This window comes from Apaloderma vittatum, unplaced genomic scaffold, assembly GCF_000703405.1.
Source record: "Apaloderma vittatum isolate BGI_N311 unplaced genomic scaffold, ASM70340v1 scaffold32761, whole genome shotgun sequence".
Classification (NCBI taxonomy): Eukaryota; Metazoa; Chordata; class Aves; order Trogoniformes; family Trogonidae; genus Apaloderma; species Apaloderma vittatum.
Window position 1 is genome coordinate 475 of NW_009700202.1, and position 18,702 is coordinate 19,176.

The 18,702-nt window shown below is 42.2% G+C and overlaps 2 protein-coding genes across 2 annotated transcripts; one reads left to right on the plus strand and one right to left on the minus strand.

The window, feature by feature from the left end:
• Positions 1-477: 477 nt before the first annotated feature.
• On the plus strand, positions 478-4,510 carry LOC104280880 (DNA topoisomerase 2-binding protein 1-like; the record flags this gene model as incomplete). Its single annotated transcript, XM_009878680.1, has 7 exons — positions 478-644; positions 1,178-1,292; positions 1,801-1,964; positions 2,773-2,913; positions 3,299-3,388; positions 3,793-3,954; positions 4,285-4,510. Coding segments are annotated over 7 exons (983 nt in total), but the record flags the coding sequence as incomplete, so codon positions are not given.
• A 7,277-nt stretch (positions 4,511-11,787) lies between these two features.
• CDV3 (CDV3 homolog (mouse)) lies at positions 11,788-17,083 on the minus strand. The gene is made up of 4 exons (XM_009878679.1): positions 17,007-17,083; positions 14,852-14,991; positions 13,833-13,995; positions 11,788-12,715 (listed from the first exon to the last, which is right to left on the minus strand). The coding sequence occupies exons 1-4, from the start codon at positions 17,015-17,017 to the stop codon at positions 12,589-12,591; spliced, it is 441 nt and encodes a 146-aa protein (XP_009876981.1). The 5' UTR covers positions 17,018-17,083; the 3' UTR covers positions 11,788-12,588.
• Between the last annotated feature and the right edge of the window lie 1,619 nt (positions 17,084-18,702).

The window sequence follows — 18,702 nt, forward strand, 5'->3', positions numbered from 1 at the left end:
TCCCATTTCTGCCTCCTGAGAAGTAGAAAAATCCTTTATTTTTCTCTCCCCACCACCAGCTCCTTCCCTCAGTCTCCATCAGAGCTGCTAGGGCAACAGTCTGCCCAAAACCTGGCCCTCTCCTAGAGGAGACTGAAGAAAATCAGCTAAATGCATTCAGCTGATTTTTGGTTTGACCGAATCAGCACAGTTTAGCCAAAGAAATTAGGCCATTTAGGGTTGTGGGTTTTTTTCAAAGTAAGGTGTCCAGGAATGTGAGTTTGCGATATTGCAGCTGGTGGTTTGTGGTACAAGGAAGAACATCTTTCTGAAAGGCAATGGTGAAATTTAACTGTACATTTTAGAGCAGTGGTTGTCTTGTGTCCTTTCAGAATAGCTACATTTTTTGTGGGTTTTTTTTTTAAAATACTTTATTTTTCACTTTATCCATAATTATGTTCAGCCAAAGACAAGTTATACACCACTTTGTTTTCACAGGTGTTGCTGAGGCTGGCCATGGAGATTGGTCGGAAGGTCTAAAGAATCCTCCTGTATGTAGAGATCCTGAAACACCGATTAAGGATCACTTGATCCCCACCCCACAGGCTCCCAGCATCGCTTTCCCACTGGCTAACCCTCCTGTGGCACCGCAGCCCAAAGAAAAGGTTGGTCAGCAAAGAAATATTCATGACTATTTGTGTTCTCAGAGATGTAGTGATGCTTTAACAAGTGCTGAACTTGATGGTAAATATAAAATAGGTGAATACCTGCACTTGAAATCGTGGATTGCTTTTGTTCAGTTGTATTTCTTTCTCCTTCCTTCAAGATTTTGAGCAAATAATGTTTGCCCAAATAAGTAAAGCTTGTTTATTCAGACAAACAAGAGGCCCTCAAAGTCTGAATGAGGTGGTGCGGTAGCTGGAGGATGGTTCCTTCACGTGTTCAACTTGGCATTCAGGGGGTGTGCACAATTAACTTTAGTGACAGATTGGTTCAGCTATGCCCTGAAGAAGGGGAACCTAATGTTGATTTGGTGAGATCCAAGCTTTTTTGTCAAGTGATTGACAGGTTTGGTTCTGCTTTTCCTGGCTAAAGCAAAACTTAATATAAAAATAACTCAGAATGCTTATCAGAGGAATAGTCAGCTGTCAACCTAATCTTTCTGTCATGTTTTCAAAATCTGTTACTGTGTTTCCAGGCTGTTACAGAAGATGAGAAGGCTGCTGAAGAACCAGAAAACCACCGCAAATTCCAGCTGTCTTCCCTTAATCCTCAAGAAAGATTTGATTACTGCCACCTGATTGAGGAATTAGGTACCAGAGATTTGTGAAGGGCAAAGAATAGTGTGTGGGTCTGGTCAGCTGTGGCTCGCTGGGGAAAAGAAAGGGCTTCTGTTAGTCCCTCATCAGATTTGAGGGCTCAAATTTACAGCTTTCTGTGCTCATAATTCCTTGAATTTATTACTATGATGTGAGCGATCGGCTTTGCCATAAAACAGCAACGGTTTTGTCTTCTAGCAGTTTTCCGTTAGCTGTCTCCACAACAGCCTCATTCTTTACTGCTGGGAGCGCCCAGGAACTGCCGCTGCCTCTGGTGTCTCTCGTCCCTGTCTGCATTACAGTGGCACTTGATTTTTATCAGGGACGCTCTTTCCTGGCTGCTTCTCTTTCTTTGCCAGCTGCTGCCCCTGTCACTTCAGTGATAACGCTTTCCACGTAGATTTAAGTATATTTTCATCTGAAAGTCAAATAATTCTCTCTGAGTTGATCTTTTCTGTATGACTCTTAAATAATTCAAATCAAATTCATTCCTCAATTCAAGGTGGAGTAGTACTAGAGAAACAGTGCTTCGATCCGAGTTGCACACACATTGTTGTGGGACATCCCCTTCGCAATGAAAAATTCTTGGCTTCGATGGCAGCTGGGAAGTGGGTGCTGCATCGTTCCTACCTGGAGGCATGCAGAGGAGCCGGCTGCTTCGTTCAGGCACGTCACCTCATTGCCGAGAAATCAACCTGTCGGGCCCTCTCACGTTGCTCTTCATTTTGCACTGCTAGGGAAGGGCTTCACCTCTCAAAACCAGTTGGCAGCTGACAGTGCCCGAGACTTGGGAGTTTTGGAGGATCCAGTCTGAGAAATTTCACCTGCTTTTCTCTGCAGACTAGTCCTGGACCAAACTCCTAGTGTAGGATAAATGAAATACCTGTACTTTTTTATAGTTGCTTCAGAACACTGAAGCTTAAGGATGTTTCCATAAATTCTCAGTGTCACCAGCTAAATTTATGTGGATCTTGTCACACCAGGAATTAAATCTTGATTCTTTCAATACATGAACGTACATTAGTTTTAAATAATCCAACTCCATAACCATGTGCATAAACATTTTTTTGAACACGCTCTCTTCCAAGTGCTCACCTCCTTAACTGTAACTTCATAGTTCTCCTGGGTCTAGCAGCTCTTCTATGTCAAGCAGGCTAACTTTAAAATAACGCCTATAAAGTTGTTTGTATCTTTATGTGTCAGAACCAACTTTGATAGTTTTGGAAGACGCCGTATGATTGTAGCGCCAATGGTGTCCCAGAGCAGTGAGTTAGTCTGTCCTGCTGGGGAATTCCATGTTACATGTTACCTAGAGCTGTCTAGGTCAGATAAACTCGATATATTAAGCTAGAGTGAGTTGGGATTGGTTCTGGGGTGGTTTGCTTATCTTTTTGGTGTGGTTTTTTTTAAATTTATGTTTCTGCTGGTAAAGTTGGCAGGACTGCCTTATCATTGAAGCTTATGACTGTTCTAGGAAGAAGATTACGAGTGGGGAAGCAATTCTATACTTAATGTTTTGCCTGGAATTAATGTGAACCAGAAGAAACTAGCGCTTGCAGCCATGAGGTGGAGGAAAAAAATTCATAAAGGGAGGCAAGAAACTGGCGTTGTGGAGGTACGGTTACAATAAGTTGTGCAGTGTGGGTAGACAGGACAGGGATTGTCACAGAGAAACTCAGAAACTTAACTGGTGGGGAAAGGTAATCTGCCTCGTTACAACCAACAAAGTTCAGCTGGATACATTCTGGTTAAGTAGTTTTGTTTTTAAAAAGACTTCTAGTGCTGCTATATTAAAAGTCTTCATCTCCCCCTGAGCCGCTGTTCGTGTTTCACAGATCTGGGATGTGTCCACTGATGTACAAAAAGGTACACTTAAAACTAGGGGATAGCAAGTCTTTATCCGAGGGATAGTCATGAAAGGAGCAAATTATAGATCCATTAAGGTTTTGTACTCTTCTAGTGCCAACGTAACTTTTGACTAAATCGAGTCTTTTATCTAGGGAGCTTTCAGTGGCTGGAAAGTGATCCTGAATGTCGATCAGACCAAAGCAGCAGGATTCAGGCGCCTTCTTCAGTCAGGAGGAGCAAAAGTATGTATTTTCTTTTTCCTATTAAACTCTGTGCTGGGCATTTTCCGTGCAAGTAAAATCTTAACCAACAAAATTGCTTACACAAGATAGCTGAGATGTGGTCAAAGGGTGGGAGGAAAAAGTTCTATGAATATTCATTTTACAAGTGGGCAGGCAGAGCAGCTTATTCAAGACTGCACAAGTCAGTTGTGCTGGTGGGAACTGAGGATAGGATGTCTGTGCCCTGCGCCAATGAGAAGGGTCACCCTCCTTGGATGGTACGTGGTGATACAGAATGCAGCTGTAAAGGGGATTTTTAATAGCTAATTGGATGAAGCAAAATTATAGGTCATGCACTGCATTTGCCTTGGGGGAAGAAACATGAAAACAAACTCATTTTTCTCCATCACGTTTTAAATCTGCAGGTGTTTTCCGGTCACTCTGCATCTCTCTTTAAAGAAGCGACACATCTCTTCGCTGACTTCAGCAAGCTGAAGCCGGAGGACGCCAGGGTTGGTGTAGCAGAGGCAGCAGCCCAAGGGGTGAACTGCCTGAGACCCGAGTTCATTGCTGACTACCTCATCCAGGTGTGTGCTCCGGGCTCCTCCTCACCCACTTCGCACCTCCAGCCCCTCAAAACTTCCAAACAGCACAGCTGCTCTGCCAATCGGGTACCTCCTTAGGCCAGAAATTTTGAGCATTTCCATCAAATTTCTCAAAATTTCCTCTAATTTTAACTGCTGTAATGCAACTTGTTCTGGTGCCAGCAGCGGCACATGTTGCAGGGCAGGGAGGTATGTAGGCGTGCAATGTTCACTTCGTTGTTCTCAGTTTTAGAGAACTAAGGAGCTATTTATTTATTCTCAGAAGCTTCTTGAACTAAACCGCTTTTTTTTCCTCTTCTTTCTCTATTGAAGGACCCACCTCCCCCCATGGAGTCGTACTGCCTGCCAGAAGCCGAGTCCTACCTTTCGAATAACACAGACCTCGGAACTGGATCATCCCAGAAGAGAAAAGCACTGGGAGAAATGAGCAGAGTCAAGCGATCCAGAATGCACTGAGCAAATTCCGTGCTTGCTTTTTTAATTTGTACATTTTAAAATCCTTATTTATATTCTCACTACAAAAATTAAAAGCATTGAGTTTCACTTCTAATTTGTCCTGAGATTAGTATCATCTCCCCAGTGGAAAGGCAGCACTGCTATTCTCACTCCACACATAAGAATCCGTTCCCTGAAGCGCACACACACAGACACACGTGCTCTCGCTCTCTCTCTCTCTCTCTCTCTCTCTCTCTCTCCTGTGAACAGGGCAGGAAAGGGTGGCTGAAATCAGACACAGACCAAGCCCCCGGGGATCTAGCAAGGTGGGCTCTGAGCAGTACCTGCTCTGAGCTGGGGGGAGCAGCCACAGAAGCAGCTCCTCCATGCTGCGGCTGGAACACAGCACTGCCATCCCTCCCAGTAACCGCTCAGAGCCATGGGGGAGAGAGGGGAATGTGACAAAAGCAAGACAAACTCAGAGCTATAAATCCACTTGGTGCCATTAAAACAAATTTATTTTCTCCAGCTCTCTTCACAGGAAACATCACCAAAATGCTTTACAGAGTTTGATACCATTATTCGATAACATGGGACAAAAGGACACTGAGAGGTGTGTGCGCTGCACAGGTAAAAGTTGTCATATGCTAAAGCCATATCAGATAAACCAGGTCAAAAAACATCTACAGACAGAAAAAAAATATAGTTCATTTTTTAAACTTAAATTATGACTATAAACATTATATAAAAAAGCTTTAAGCTAGGCCCTGCTGTGCAGGTAAGATGGTTTCACTTGAGCTAGCATGTTACCAGCCATGCAACAACCCTCCTCCTCTTCACAGCTGAACATGCTGTGAGCAGCGCTGCTGCCTGTGGTTCGCTGTATTTTGTGGAAATCACGTAGCCTTTGAATTTCCAGGTTTAAATTCTTCAAGGAGATCCCATCGACTCACTAAGCAATTTTGCAACACAGAGACACGTTTGTGACAGCAGAGCCCCAGCTGAAGAAATCCAGCATGAGCAAGGCTCCAGAGTTCTTGCTTGTAAGAGCTGATTTCTAAATAAGCAGTGAATATCTCAGGTGCCTGGCTAGAAATCCTTCATGTGGTAATAATGTAGGAAAACAAAAGGAGAAGGGAATACTCCAGGGTGAAAAAAGGTCAAATAAAGAGTCTTCGTTGGGCTTTGAGGTGCAGAGAAAAACTGGAGGCAGTTATCAAGAAAACACCCTTGTGCCACTTTGCCTCTTAACTAATTCCCTGATTGAAGACACAGACAGAGAACTGGTCAGTCCAGGAGGTTACTGGGTGGTCGGAAATAACACAGGAAGGATTTACAGTGGCAGAACAGGACTTTGGTGAGCATAGAAGCAGAGAGGAGTCTTACACATGTGGGAGGGTACAACAGTTCTACGCTCTGATAGCCACCAGGCATTGCTGTACCTGCCCTGATCCCCTCCGAGCTCCACAAATTAACAGAACTCCTCAGCTTCAATTTTGCCAACTTTATAAATCCCCAGCAGCTGCTTTTGCCAACACGAGTAACTGCTGTAACACAACACCTAATGCGTACCGAGTCAGCAGAGACTGCACATCCCCCTGGGCCTGAGTCCCTTCTGCCTCCTCCTGCCACCTCCTTCGTGTTTATCGATGCAGCATGAACTGGTAAACATAGTCAGTGCTTACAGACTTGGCCTTATTTACAGATGTACAAGCTTTAAAGCAAAGAGGAGAATGTGAAGAGAGAAACCACAAAGACTTGAGCATCACTGCACTCACCCTCATCTCAAGTATCATCACCGAATTTCAGTGTCCAGTTAAACACTCCAGCCGGTAGGTTACACTAAGCGTGGCTGAGCTCAGCTGGGTGCTGGCCAGAGACCAAGGCATACGTCCACTGCTTCTCCACCACAAAGAGCAGAGTAACCCAGGAATTTAAAACAAGTTTGCTACAGGACTTGTTCACTGGCTGTTGTAATCTTGACTTCAAGGAAGATCTCAAGGTTTAATGAAACTGATCTTAAGTGACAGAAATTACTCCCCTGAAACCAATGAAGTTAAGGTCCAGGAGACCTGTTTCTCAGTGCATTTGTCCTCACGTATCAGCCTGTTTTTATGGTTTGAATCATTTTGTTATGGTTGTACATACTCTGAAAGAGATACAGAATAAGTGATTCTTTTTAATTAAAAAGGAAGCTTATGACAACATTGTAACTAACAGTTTTCTGTAGGCAAATTACTTGAAATAAAGCAGACAGTTAAAACTCGATGGCTTCAGTGCTATAACTGAGCTAGAAAGAAAAGTCAACACAGAAGCTAGGAGACAAGAAACAACAGAAAAGGTCAGGTTGAGTAAAAGTTAGCAAGAGCATGCCATGCTACTCAGCGAGTTACACACGTGGAACTGAAGACTTTGGTGCATCGTCTGGCAAAAGCCAGTGCCGAGAGAAAGCGATTAGGTTTGCCGGCACTAGGGAAGGCAGCGACTGCCAGGGTGAGTGAACTCACTCGGCAAGTTCAGTGGCAAGTGAATGTCAACGGAAAATAAACCTGAGGCAACAAATACTGGAAAGGCTTTAACCCATTCATACATGCTCTGGTGGACTCTGAGTTAGTTGTGATCTTTCAGGGGGACGATCTAGGCATCACCGCAGGCAGCTCGGTGAAGACATCTGTTCAATGAGTGGTTGCAGTCAAGAAAGCGAATAAGATGTTAGGCTGTATTAAAGACAGAACAATATGGGAAAATATTACAGTGAGCATTCATCTTAAAGGTCCCCAATGAGCACTTGCTGTTTCCTCAGCACCTAAAACATGGAAAGTGACATATTGCAAAAATACAGGGAGGAAAGTGGTAAAAGATGGTAGGACCAAGGCAGTTTGTTAAGAGGGGAGGAGGAGAGATGATATACACCTTAAAATTCTCCTCTCCATAACATGACATATACCTCAAAGTCATTTTAAAACCACCTACTGATCTGTTGACCTCAGTGTTACTTGTCATCACCATTCCCCTAAGTATCCCCAAAGCTCCCCTGTTACTCTTTAACGCTTAGTTCTCAGCGAGTTTCCTCTGAAGCAGCTGCGGTAGTTTGTTGCAACTTCACAGTAATCACTTCTGACAGAGAACTGTCACAGCCGATGCACACCAACAGCTGTCTGCAGGGACACAGATACCAGTTAAGAGAAGGCAGCTGCAGGGTCTCACCTCTGCCCAGTGCCCACCGGAGGTCTAACCGGCCTGCAGATGTGCCACCACCAGGCTTGCCTTCATTCAGCTGCAAAAGCTGAGCGACGAATCTTGGTATCACCAGCAACAGCAGACAAAGGCACGTGCTTAAAAATTATTTCTTCGTGTTCCTTCAGCTGCAGTTAGCTGATAACACAGGAGATAATAGTCAAGAGGGTCATCACCTCTTCCGCATCTATGTTCACTCCTCTCCTGCCTACCCCTCCACTTGCCCCTCTCAGCTCTAACTGCTGCTCCTTTCCTTTATCTGCTCGCAGAAACCTCTCTGCAGGCACTATTTCCCTTTGCTTCATTCCTTTAATCTTCTTCCTCCACAGCTGGCCTTAATACCAGATTTTAAAAGTTCTGAAGATTACTCTCTCCCCCATTGTTTCCATTGTACCTGCAAGCAACTTCAACTTCCACAGGAGAAAGAATACAGAGTAGGACACACAACACCCTGGTGAGGTTGGGTGTTGGGCTTTTGGTACAGCTGCGGAAACCGAGGCAAACGGAAACTGAATGACTTCAAGTCAATGCAGCAGCTCAGTAGAAAACCAAGGCAAATCCCACTTTCTTGGTCCTGAGCTCTTGCTACAAAACCAGGCTTGCCTCTGCAGCGCATGCAGTTGTTTTAGACGATACATTCCAGCACTGCAACCACACTTTTCCTGATGATTTGTTAATACCGTGACACATTTCTAGTATTTGTGTTCTGCCCAAGCAGCCCTTTGACCTTCATTGACCCAGCTACGTCAACACAGAACCTCAGCAACAGATCATTTAGCCACTATATACATACCATCAGGAGGTGCTTTACACAAAGGAAAAAGAAATGTCCTCAGATCAGTTGCAATCAGCTTTTTAATGTGCAGAAGTGAAAAAGTGTTTTCTTAAATATGAAACAAGTTATCTCCTAATAAGTCTGCTGGACTGTCTTGGAATCGGTCCCTTTTTGGCCATCCTGCTTTGCACTGATGCAGAACTCTACCTTCTCTCTGGCTAGGTTTTCCTGCTTCTTCTCTTTAAATGGAAAAAAATAAACCAGGACGTCTTTCCCAACTTCAACCACTTTTGCTGATTTGAACTCAGAGGGAGCCTTCACCTGTGCAATCAGGTCTTCCCCACATAGCACCTCCCCTCCCAGTCCCCTCCCTCAAATCTTCCGTGCTTTAACTCCATACTTAACCACTCTCCCTTATTTATTCTTTAAATCACCCACCCTGTTTCATTTCATTTCAAATGGAACATTTCTATCAAATCTCTCAAAATTTCCTCCAAATTATGAGTTACTAAAACAGTATTTGACTGCTCAGCTGTTTTCTGTTGCCAGTCCTTCTTCCAGCTGCTAGACCTTGCGGGTTCTCATGTCAATAGATAAGCTGACAATTTCCTCTGAGGAATTTATTGTTAAATATATTAGATTTCCTGCCCCTTTGCACCTACCAAATTTATACATCTGAAATTTAAATACATATTATTTCCTTATATTCCCAGATAAAGGCCCCGTCTACTATTAAAGCCAATTCATAAAATTGAAAATTGAAAAGAAAGGGACAATTTAGGAACTAACTTACAGACAAGTGACAAAATGTAGATCGTGGCTATTCACAAAGATTTTTAAGCACTCGAGGCGATTTTGGTAAAAATCAGTTTCTTGGGCCTCTGATACAAATTGGCCATGTAAAAGATGAGGTGTTCATTTCTCTGACCGCGCCCATGTCAGAAAGAATACTACTACCACCTTGCAAATAAGCATCTTTTGAGCAGGCGAAAAATAAAAACTAATCCTCTCCTATATTTATCATCAGCTCAAACAAATACAGATGCCAGATTTCTACAGCAGGCACTTGGGAAGTCCAGCTTTATTGAAATTATCTAGTTTTCAGCATCCGAACATTCCTTAAATACAGACTCCAAGGACCACAAAATCCAAATTGTTCTTTTCCCACTAACTACTGAGAATGCTCTATCAGCAAGTCAGTAACCTTATGGCCATGATTTTAAGACAGAGAAACTGAAAAACAGCCTTTAAATTGAAAATCCTTCACTTACAGCATAAGCCTGCTACACGCCCTCGGAAGGAACAAGAAGAACATTTTTGGCCTCAGATGGATGCAACAACAAACTCGGCAACACCAAACCGTGGAGCCTTCAGAGCAATATACAGACAGAGCCTCCACAGGGGACTGACTCCCAAAATTTCAGGTGTGCAGAACAACGGATTATTACAAGGAAGATACTGACAACTGGCGTTTTGATAGTTGGCTGGCAGCAATATTTAACACAATAAACTCTAAAACAGTTTATTATTCTGTACTACAGAAATTTGCTGCATTTCTGATTCTTCCTCCTTTATGCCTCCAGAAAGAACTGGAATGATACACTTCACAAAAAAAGCCCAGAAAGGACACCTCTGGTTATCAGTAGCTGACAGGCTCTGATGACAGCAACCATTCAAGGGTGGATTGGGTTTTGTTTTTTCATTCTTTCATTTCACAGAGCTACTTCTAGGTGAAAAAGCAAATCAAAGCCTCACTTGTACTCAGTTCATAAACCAGTCCTATATGGTGGGAGTGGGAAGACACTGGTAGCAAACTAAACTTCTATCTTTTAAAAAAAGCTGTACTAATACACACTGCTATAAGCTCTTAAACACAGCCCACACAAGCATAACATTGACTGCCCGCTCCACGGCCTGGCCCTCAAGAGATCCACAACCTCTCATGCTCTCTCAGCTGCCGTACAGTCATAAGCTGAAGCTACAGGTAAAGATTCATTAGACTCCAGAATCCATGTATATTTCCATTTTATTTGATTCAAAACGGTTACAGGGTTTTTCTTGAACTGCCAGAATTCATGCCCAAAACCTCAAGTAAAGACAGTACAATGGACAGCCTCATCTACCCTTCACACAGTAGACTAAAACTTGATTCGTGTGCACTGTTGAGCTCCATCGCTTCAGAAAAAGCATTTAAAGATTTCATGTTTCTATCATATCGAGCAACATGTCCATTTATCATGAATTCCACAGACACCTTTAGCGATAAATCAACAGCTTTGCTGGCAACAACATATTTTCAAGGAATACACACGGCTCGGAGTCCAAGGTATCGGCAGCAGTCCTTCAGCAGGGTTTTGTTTCCAAAGGAAGTCTCCAACTTCAAGAATGGTCTCTTGAGCCCTCTCTTTAATAGCAGCTTCCAGCAGAGGTTTTAGAAACATTTAACTCTGCAAGGGCAAGGCCAGCCTTGGTCTGTGCACAAGAGAACGAGGTGAAATCCCAGCCCCACCAGACTCAATGGCAAAATTTCCCATCGGCCTCAGAGCCAGAGTTAAAGCGAGCCAGCAGTTAGCCACAGGGAACGCAGCGGGGTGATTCCCGTGCCACCCTCATCTTCTGCACGTGCACGTGAAGTTTCATTTTGTTCCCTTGTTTTTCGTGCCATTGGCAACTATTAAGAGATGTCAGGTCTGGTTTTTTGGCATTTACTTAGAGAAACCTCAACACTGGAGCACGCCACTATTGTACTTCATTTTACTTCTGGTGTAAGAATTCAGAGAAGAAACAGTTACAGCAGGACACTTTTGGTACTTGACAGGTTTTGTTCATCGAATCAGAGTTATAGGCAATGTCCTATATTCTTAGTGTATTACTGCCATTTGGCCTACTTCCACTAAATTAAGTCAGAGATGACAATAACTTGAAGAATTCACTGCCTTCCACTATTACTAAACTTCCCAAGTTTGAATAAACACCATTTGATGAGTTTACTTAGAAGATTTCTGCCTCAAAAAGCCTGCGTGCTTCACAGAAGGAGCCAAACAAATAAGGCTTACCAGCTTTTGTTATCCTTCTACAAACTCACTTATTTTGGTTATCAAGCAACCATTACACCCTTCAACAAGCAAATAACTATTTTTAATAAAGGAGGAGCCTTTTTTCTAGTATTGCTACTGCCACACATCTCCTGAAAGGCGAGTTCTGAAGACTGTAGTTGGAGGCTGGATACCTCTGTGTCAAAGCGAAACTCCTTTAGTGCTTTAGGGTGAGAAAGACAAACCTCATGACGAAAACCAGAATAAACCCTATTTCACCACAACATCTCATCATTATTTAAATATACTGCAATTCGATACCAGAAACAAGGCAGGCATTTCTTCCCGGAGAACAGAAAAGAAAAAACAAAAATAAAAATGCTTAAACAGACAACGGTGAACATGGGCTAATGCAAACAGACCACTCGAATCCATTATTCCTCCAATCTGATACTGAGTGAGTTTTAATTTGTTTTGCAGTTACTTCAGTACAGCTATCTAGAAAGGTAAACAAACTACAGCTCTGTTTCACTTGGATAGCGTGAGTGGTACGGGACGCTCCAGAAGTCTCTAGCAGGCTATGGCTACACACGACAGGATTCCTCAGAAAGGAACAGAACAGGTTTGTCATTAAGGTCACTTAAATCTTTGTCATAGCAAATTGGAACCAAATGGCTGACTTCTGCAGGATTTCTGACAGGAATCCAGTAGAGCTGGTTTCAAGTTTCAGATGGCCACTAAAACAGCTGTAACCTTCTCTTCCAGAAGTTGTGATCCACATGGTGTCCACAATGAGTGCAGCAAGTCTGAGGTAGTCAACCTTTACGAAGGCTCAGTATCTGAACATAAAAAGATTTGAAATGACCACCGGCTGTAGGCATCTTTCTGAGCAATCAAAGAGCACTGATGACGCTCGTTCAACCATTTACATTAATTTGCCCCATATCCAAAGGGGGAGTTGTAACACATTATGCTTCCATAGTGCAGGAGAACCCATCAAGTAGTCTGCACTCGCTGCAGCAGATCCAGCAGAAATAAGGTGGCACATTCCTCATAGCCGTTAGCTGTAGTTTAGTTACCTTAGTAGAAGGGTTACCAAAAAAAGCATTCCTTAATCGCACTGCGTGCGCAGCTCTACTGATCCCCAAGCACAGCATACTGGTTGTCTAGCTGAAGTTTAAGTGCCTGGTTTTTTGAGACCTCATCCCTACCTCTAGTTTTGTGTTTTACTACTTCAAAGCTCTTCTCCATTTCTTTATCCCTAAGGGAAAAGAAATGTAATCAGTAAATATCTTATCACTAGCTTGTGAATTCTGAGTTTCTAGTCCATTTCCACCCCACCCCAACAAAACCATCATGAACACAGAACATACGAGGGCTAGAGCTTTAACACAACAGCCAACCATTCCCAAGACATCTTTGTGAAACCTTTTCTCCAGAATGGAGCTCACCACCCAGAACAATTCAGGTTACATTCAAAATTTCAATATAATCTCAAGTCAATTGAAAATGCATTCATGAAAAACAGGTTTTAGAAAGAAGTCCATTTCTAGAATGCTCACTGGGGATTTCCTCTTAGCTCAAATTTGCGCTGTTCAAACCCTAAAGCATCAATGACAGCATGTGGCATTTGCCAAGCAGACAAAGTCACGCCAGAAGAAAAACCAGACGAAACAAAGCTTCTGCTAGGCTGTAACTGCTAGTCATTAACACAGCAAGCAGAAAAAAAACAAAAAAAACCCAACCAACCAAAAAAGTCCCCAAGCCCCAAATGAATTGGGCTTTGGCCTAGGAACCTCTTCGGTAGGGAATGACCTTGTGGAAAGATCAGGACTCAAAAGCAAGGTGAGACTCAAGTCTTCACCATGAAAAAAACTATAAAACTCACCAGCAAAACCGGGGGATGCTCATCATTATAAACTGCAACATTATTTTTATTAATTGTATTTGTATCAAGCCCCATTCCTCCGTTTAAGTTACCTTCACATCTCTAAAGAGAAGGCAGTGTGCTCAAGACATCCCACTCATGATAGTAACACCGAGCCTCCCTGTGGCTCGTATCTCAGGGAACCAGATGCTGTCAGGTGCAGAAATATTCTGCCTCAGCGAAATCCCTGAGCAAGTCAAAGGCAAGGTAAGGGGCAGCCCTGTTTTGCTTCTCACTGGGCTCTACTCTATCCAAGTTATTTCATGGGAAGCCCTCCCTAGAGTTGGAAAATACAGTTAAGACCTCTCCCATATCTCTTTGCCAAACAGAATAATTCATTAATTATTTCTTTCCTCTGTGGAAAGATTTAGGCTTAAGCCCTAAAAGAAAACAAGAGCTTTGAGAAGGCACTTAAAAAACCTCTCTCAAGGAATTAATGGGATGTACTTACTTTCGACTGTCTACAAGCTTGGCAGTGGACTGCAGCGATGGGAACTGTGTATCGCTATAGATTTCTGGTGGTCCTTGCTGTGCCCTCCGGGGCCTGCCACCCTCCCTGGCGCCGGGTGGCCGGTACACACCCCCGGTCTGAACTGGTTCTGGGACTTCTGTGACTAGTTAAAAGAAGAAGATTTAGAAAAGAAAATACATTTGCATTCATATCTGAGAAAAAAAATCCAAAACAAAACACACCAAAATAACCCCATCCACTAATAAAATTTAAAAAAATACCCTAAAAGTACATTCTTACACCTTTTAAAGCTCTGGAAGCAAATATTTTAGACAAGTCAAGAAATCAGGTGAAACCTAATAATCTACGCTTAGTACTCAAATTAAAACATCAATATTGCCTCACATAGGTCAGGGAATCGAAACCACTGATGAGGACTTCATGTTCCTTACTTGCAATTTATTGGTAGCTTACATTTAAAACTAGAGGTTTAAACACATAATTATGCTAAATCCTATTTAAAGCATCTCTCCAGATGCAGAAGAGAATATCCAAATAGCACATATTAAGGCAACAATCTACAGTGAAATAACACTAATAACTTTACCTCCTTGCCTGCACAAACAAGACGAAAACACAGCAGGCCACTTTCTGATTAATTTCTCAGCGGAAAAGAATAGTCTGAACTCAGCTCACAGTTAAGTAGTTTACCTCCATTGACGCTAATAAACTGTATTTAATCAAAACTAAAGCCCTATCCCAGTTAAAGAACCAATGTTGCAACATCACGTTCCCTGTAGCCTAGAACTGATTCACAAGACGCACTACTAGCTACAGAACCCTACTCAGGAACCACCGTACGAGACATCAGATACGGCTGGACAGCCACTTAATTGTCAAAGAAATAGTTTTCTATCAGCAGAAATGCCTCCAACAGCTATTTTGTAGGTTGCAAAGAAGAGAGATGAAAGATGGAACGCTTCTGACTGGAAGAAGCTGCAGCTCTGAGTTAAATTTACCAATTGGTTCAACGACAGGCGCTGGCGCGGGAGCCGACTTGTTCCAAGGACCGGATGATCTGTCTACACCACTGCCACCAGTCTCCTCCCAGTTGTCACTGGTTTCTTCTCTTTTCTCACTTTCGTCATCTTCTTTTTCACTATAAAAGAGAAATGGTAAGTAGCGTTTTACAAATGCTTTGAGGAAAAGTTCTTTAAAAAGACAAATTCAAATTGTACTAAGTAACCCAATAAATTAATTTCTTATTTTGAGCTTAAAACTTTTTTCTTACTAAAGCAGTCACGCATTTGGAGGCAATGAGACAGTAAAGCAGGAAATCCCAGCTTCCATTAAGTGCTTTAGTCAAGATGAAGAAATTGTGTAATAGTGACAGAAATCAAGAAAAAAACCACAGCCACCAGAGAAACACTCTTGTATTACCTACACAAATGTAACTCACAAACCAACTCAGTATTTTTGTTGCTGATGGGTTTTTGTGAGTTCTAATGGTGGTGTGTTTTTTTTAAAGCAAGCAGTCAAAAAATATAGAGAGAAACATACCATTTTTTTTAAAAAGAGAAAATTCTATCCAAAACCTGACTGTATTTTTTTTAGACTATTTTATTTTGCATAGAAATAGACACTCAAAATAATTTGCTACACAAAGCTCCTACAGAAAGCTTTGTGGTACAGTGGGACATATGTGGAGACTGAAGCTGTTAAACCCAAGACGTTGCTGTGAACAGCAAGAGCAGCAAAGTGTGAATACAGAATATGTTTATAATGCGCCAAATTCTACTAATCATGATCAGGTAAGCTTTCTATATAAGTAAGAATCAGAGAACAGTTAAAATAACTATAATTTTTTGATAATTAAAAACAGCCTTTCACTGTTTAACAGTCAGAGTAAGCCAGACCAAGAAGCTGAATGCAGTGTCCTATTTTTAAACTATAGTCAAAAGTATATGCCTACAGACTACCCAGAACACAGAGAGTACACACAGCATCCCGCCCCACCAGATACTCTCTGTCTTGTTTTCAGGAAAGAGATCTCCCAAGCCGGACAGTCTATAACCTCTCCTTGGGTTTTAATTCCATTTACTTTTTCATCCTCTTCCTGAATCCACTAAGTGAGTGGTTACAAAATCCTGTGCCAGAAACTTCCACATGCCTGAAAAATCTGCCACAGCATCAAAAGCATTCAAAACGCTGGCCTTTGTCCGGAACACCAAAGTGCTCACTTGCCAGTCACACCAGACCAGCAGCCAGCGAAGCAGAAGCCCACTTGTTACTTGCCCATTCAGACATGGGATTTATCCACTGTGACACTTCAAAAGTGCAGAGAACTCATGGCCTAAAAACACGCAAATGGCCTAAAAGGACTAGTTAAGTGAAAATGGAGGGGGTGTGAGTGTTCAAAAAAACAAATAAAGAACATGTAAAGGCCTACTCCAACAGTGAAGAAAGCATCCATCACATTGGTTACAGGTAAGATTATTTTCAGATGGCATTATTCTGAGCATTATCAATATCTGGACAATGAGGATTGTGACACTGTCAGTCTAAAAGACTGAGGTCATAAAAATTCTTTTTCTGACCTGATGAAACCTCTTTCTTAACCAAGACAGACTTAAATAGACTTGCTTTAGACAAGACTACAGAATAGTCTAATGGAAAAGCAAACAAAAAATCTTGGATGAGACTCATCAGCGCAATTCTGCGGGATCTTGTCACGGGACACTTTTTTTTACCAACCATATTGTCAAGTTTTTTTGAAATAAATATGCAATGGTTCAGGAATTCACTCCCCAAACCAAGTGGCTGAATAGATTGAGTCAGATACCCTTACAGCAGTCAAATGACTCAGTGGGATACTATCCTGTATTCCTCTCAAAGAAAGTCTTATTTTAGTGCCTTTATGGAGGGGAATGTTAAACATTCGTAATAAAAATCTGAGTCCCAACCGAAACAGTTAGACCTTGAGTATCAACAAGTGATTTAGAACACAAAGAGAACACTGGCAGAGTTGAACCTAAGTTACTCTGCAACAAACTTTATGCTAACAGGAGCATATAAAATCTCTGTTCAATTCAACTCTGTGGAGGCAGATGTGAAGAAACAACACAATTCTTAGGCACAGTAATGATCACAGTGGAAAGAAAAAAAACGTAGTACCTTATTTGCATGGACTGAACTCTAAGACCACTATAATCAACTTCTTCCTTTTGCTCAAACTCTTTCCAATCATCCTCCTCCTGTAAGAACAAGAACAAAAATAAAAGTTGCCAAGTTCTTTATACCGAGAGTAGAAAAGAACATAACTAAGATAATTCAAAGAAAACTAAGGGGGGTGAAGGTGCAGTTCCACAGGACATGGATCTGTGTGTATTGTTGCCAAGAGGGAAGAGGAATCCTCCCCTATGTCACTGTGTGCCACCTGGGATGCACTTGTGAGCTGACTAACTCACTGGAACACCTGAGAAACACTCCAGCAAAAAAGCCATTCAGGTGAAAGAAAATCACCTCACCTCAGTAAAAATCCAGTGGTAAGTCAGGGGACAACATCGAGAATGGAACAGAGCCATGCAGTCAAGACAAGGGAAATACAAGGGCAAGAACTCTCCCTTTTACTAACAGCAAGCTTTTATGACAGCTTGTATCCACATGAAGCTTTACAATTACTTTTCCATCACCTATTTCACAAGCCAAACAGTAACAAACCTTTACAGTAGTTTATAGCGGATTTACAACAATGATTAACATTGGCAGGTTTGACTTCTTCACATTCACAATCACACTGCCATCCTTTCTTGTTTTCATAATAGTAAAAGGGTCAGCTTCAAAACCACAGCAACATTAGTACACAAACCCAGAATACTAGTCTTTGGAGACCACCACTTTTAAGGTTTTAAAACAGAAGCTTGATTACATGTGGGGGAAGAGGGGCCCACCTAACTGGAGCCACTTTTGTCCTAGTGAGTCATCTAGTGAGATGCTGGGGTTATTAAGGTAGGCCAGAAATGGACCAGAAGAGATAAGCAGCCCTTCCCATGTTCCTAGTCCCAGCCTTAAGGCAGTCACAGTCTAAGTAGGAGTTTACGTAATTCCTACACTCCACATGAAATGCGGTTATATCAGTTTAAACAGGAAGACCTTGCCAGCAGGGTCTGCCAATGGTATAGCCCCTTTCTGCTGAACAGCTGGGAACAGAGCTTCTTTCAAGGCCTTGTCCTACTAAGATTTTCTATGTTATCAACCCCTGGCGGGAAAACTTTGACCTGCTTTAAAGTAAAAGCAGAAGCAGAAAGTGACCTCATGTTATTGCACCATCTGCTGAAGATTCAGTCTTTTGGAAGAGTGTGAGTCTACAGCTCTAAAATATTTTAGATTTCCTACATCTCCATTTCCATGGAAACATCACAGTTTCTAAAGTAACGTGCCTTTCACATTTAACGATGTTTACTTCTAATCCAAGGACAAGTTTCAGGCAAAAGCAGATATTGTTTTACAAGCAGAAGGAACAGCTGAAAGATTACCACCGACCTTGGTCATTTCAAAAAAAAGACACTGCAGGCGTCAAGCTCCCCAAGTTAAATAACATTAGGGAATAGCAGAATATCAAAATTAAATCTGAAATATAGCTGTAAGGCACTAACTCAGTGACGAGCACTTCGGTTTTTTTTGTACTCGTCGTTTCACTATAACACGGCACAAAAAAAAACCCAAAACAAAACAACAAACAAAAAAAAACCGAGAAAAACCCCACAAACCACCCCAAAGGTGTCGGTAGCGAACCGCTTTCCCAAAGAGCTCGGCGTACTTTGCAGAGCCTGGGGCACCTTATCGCCACAAACCCAGGCGGCCCTCCGGC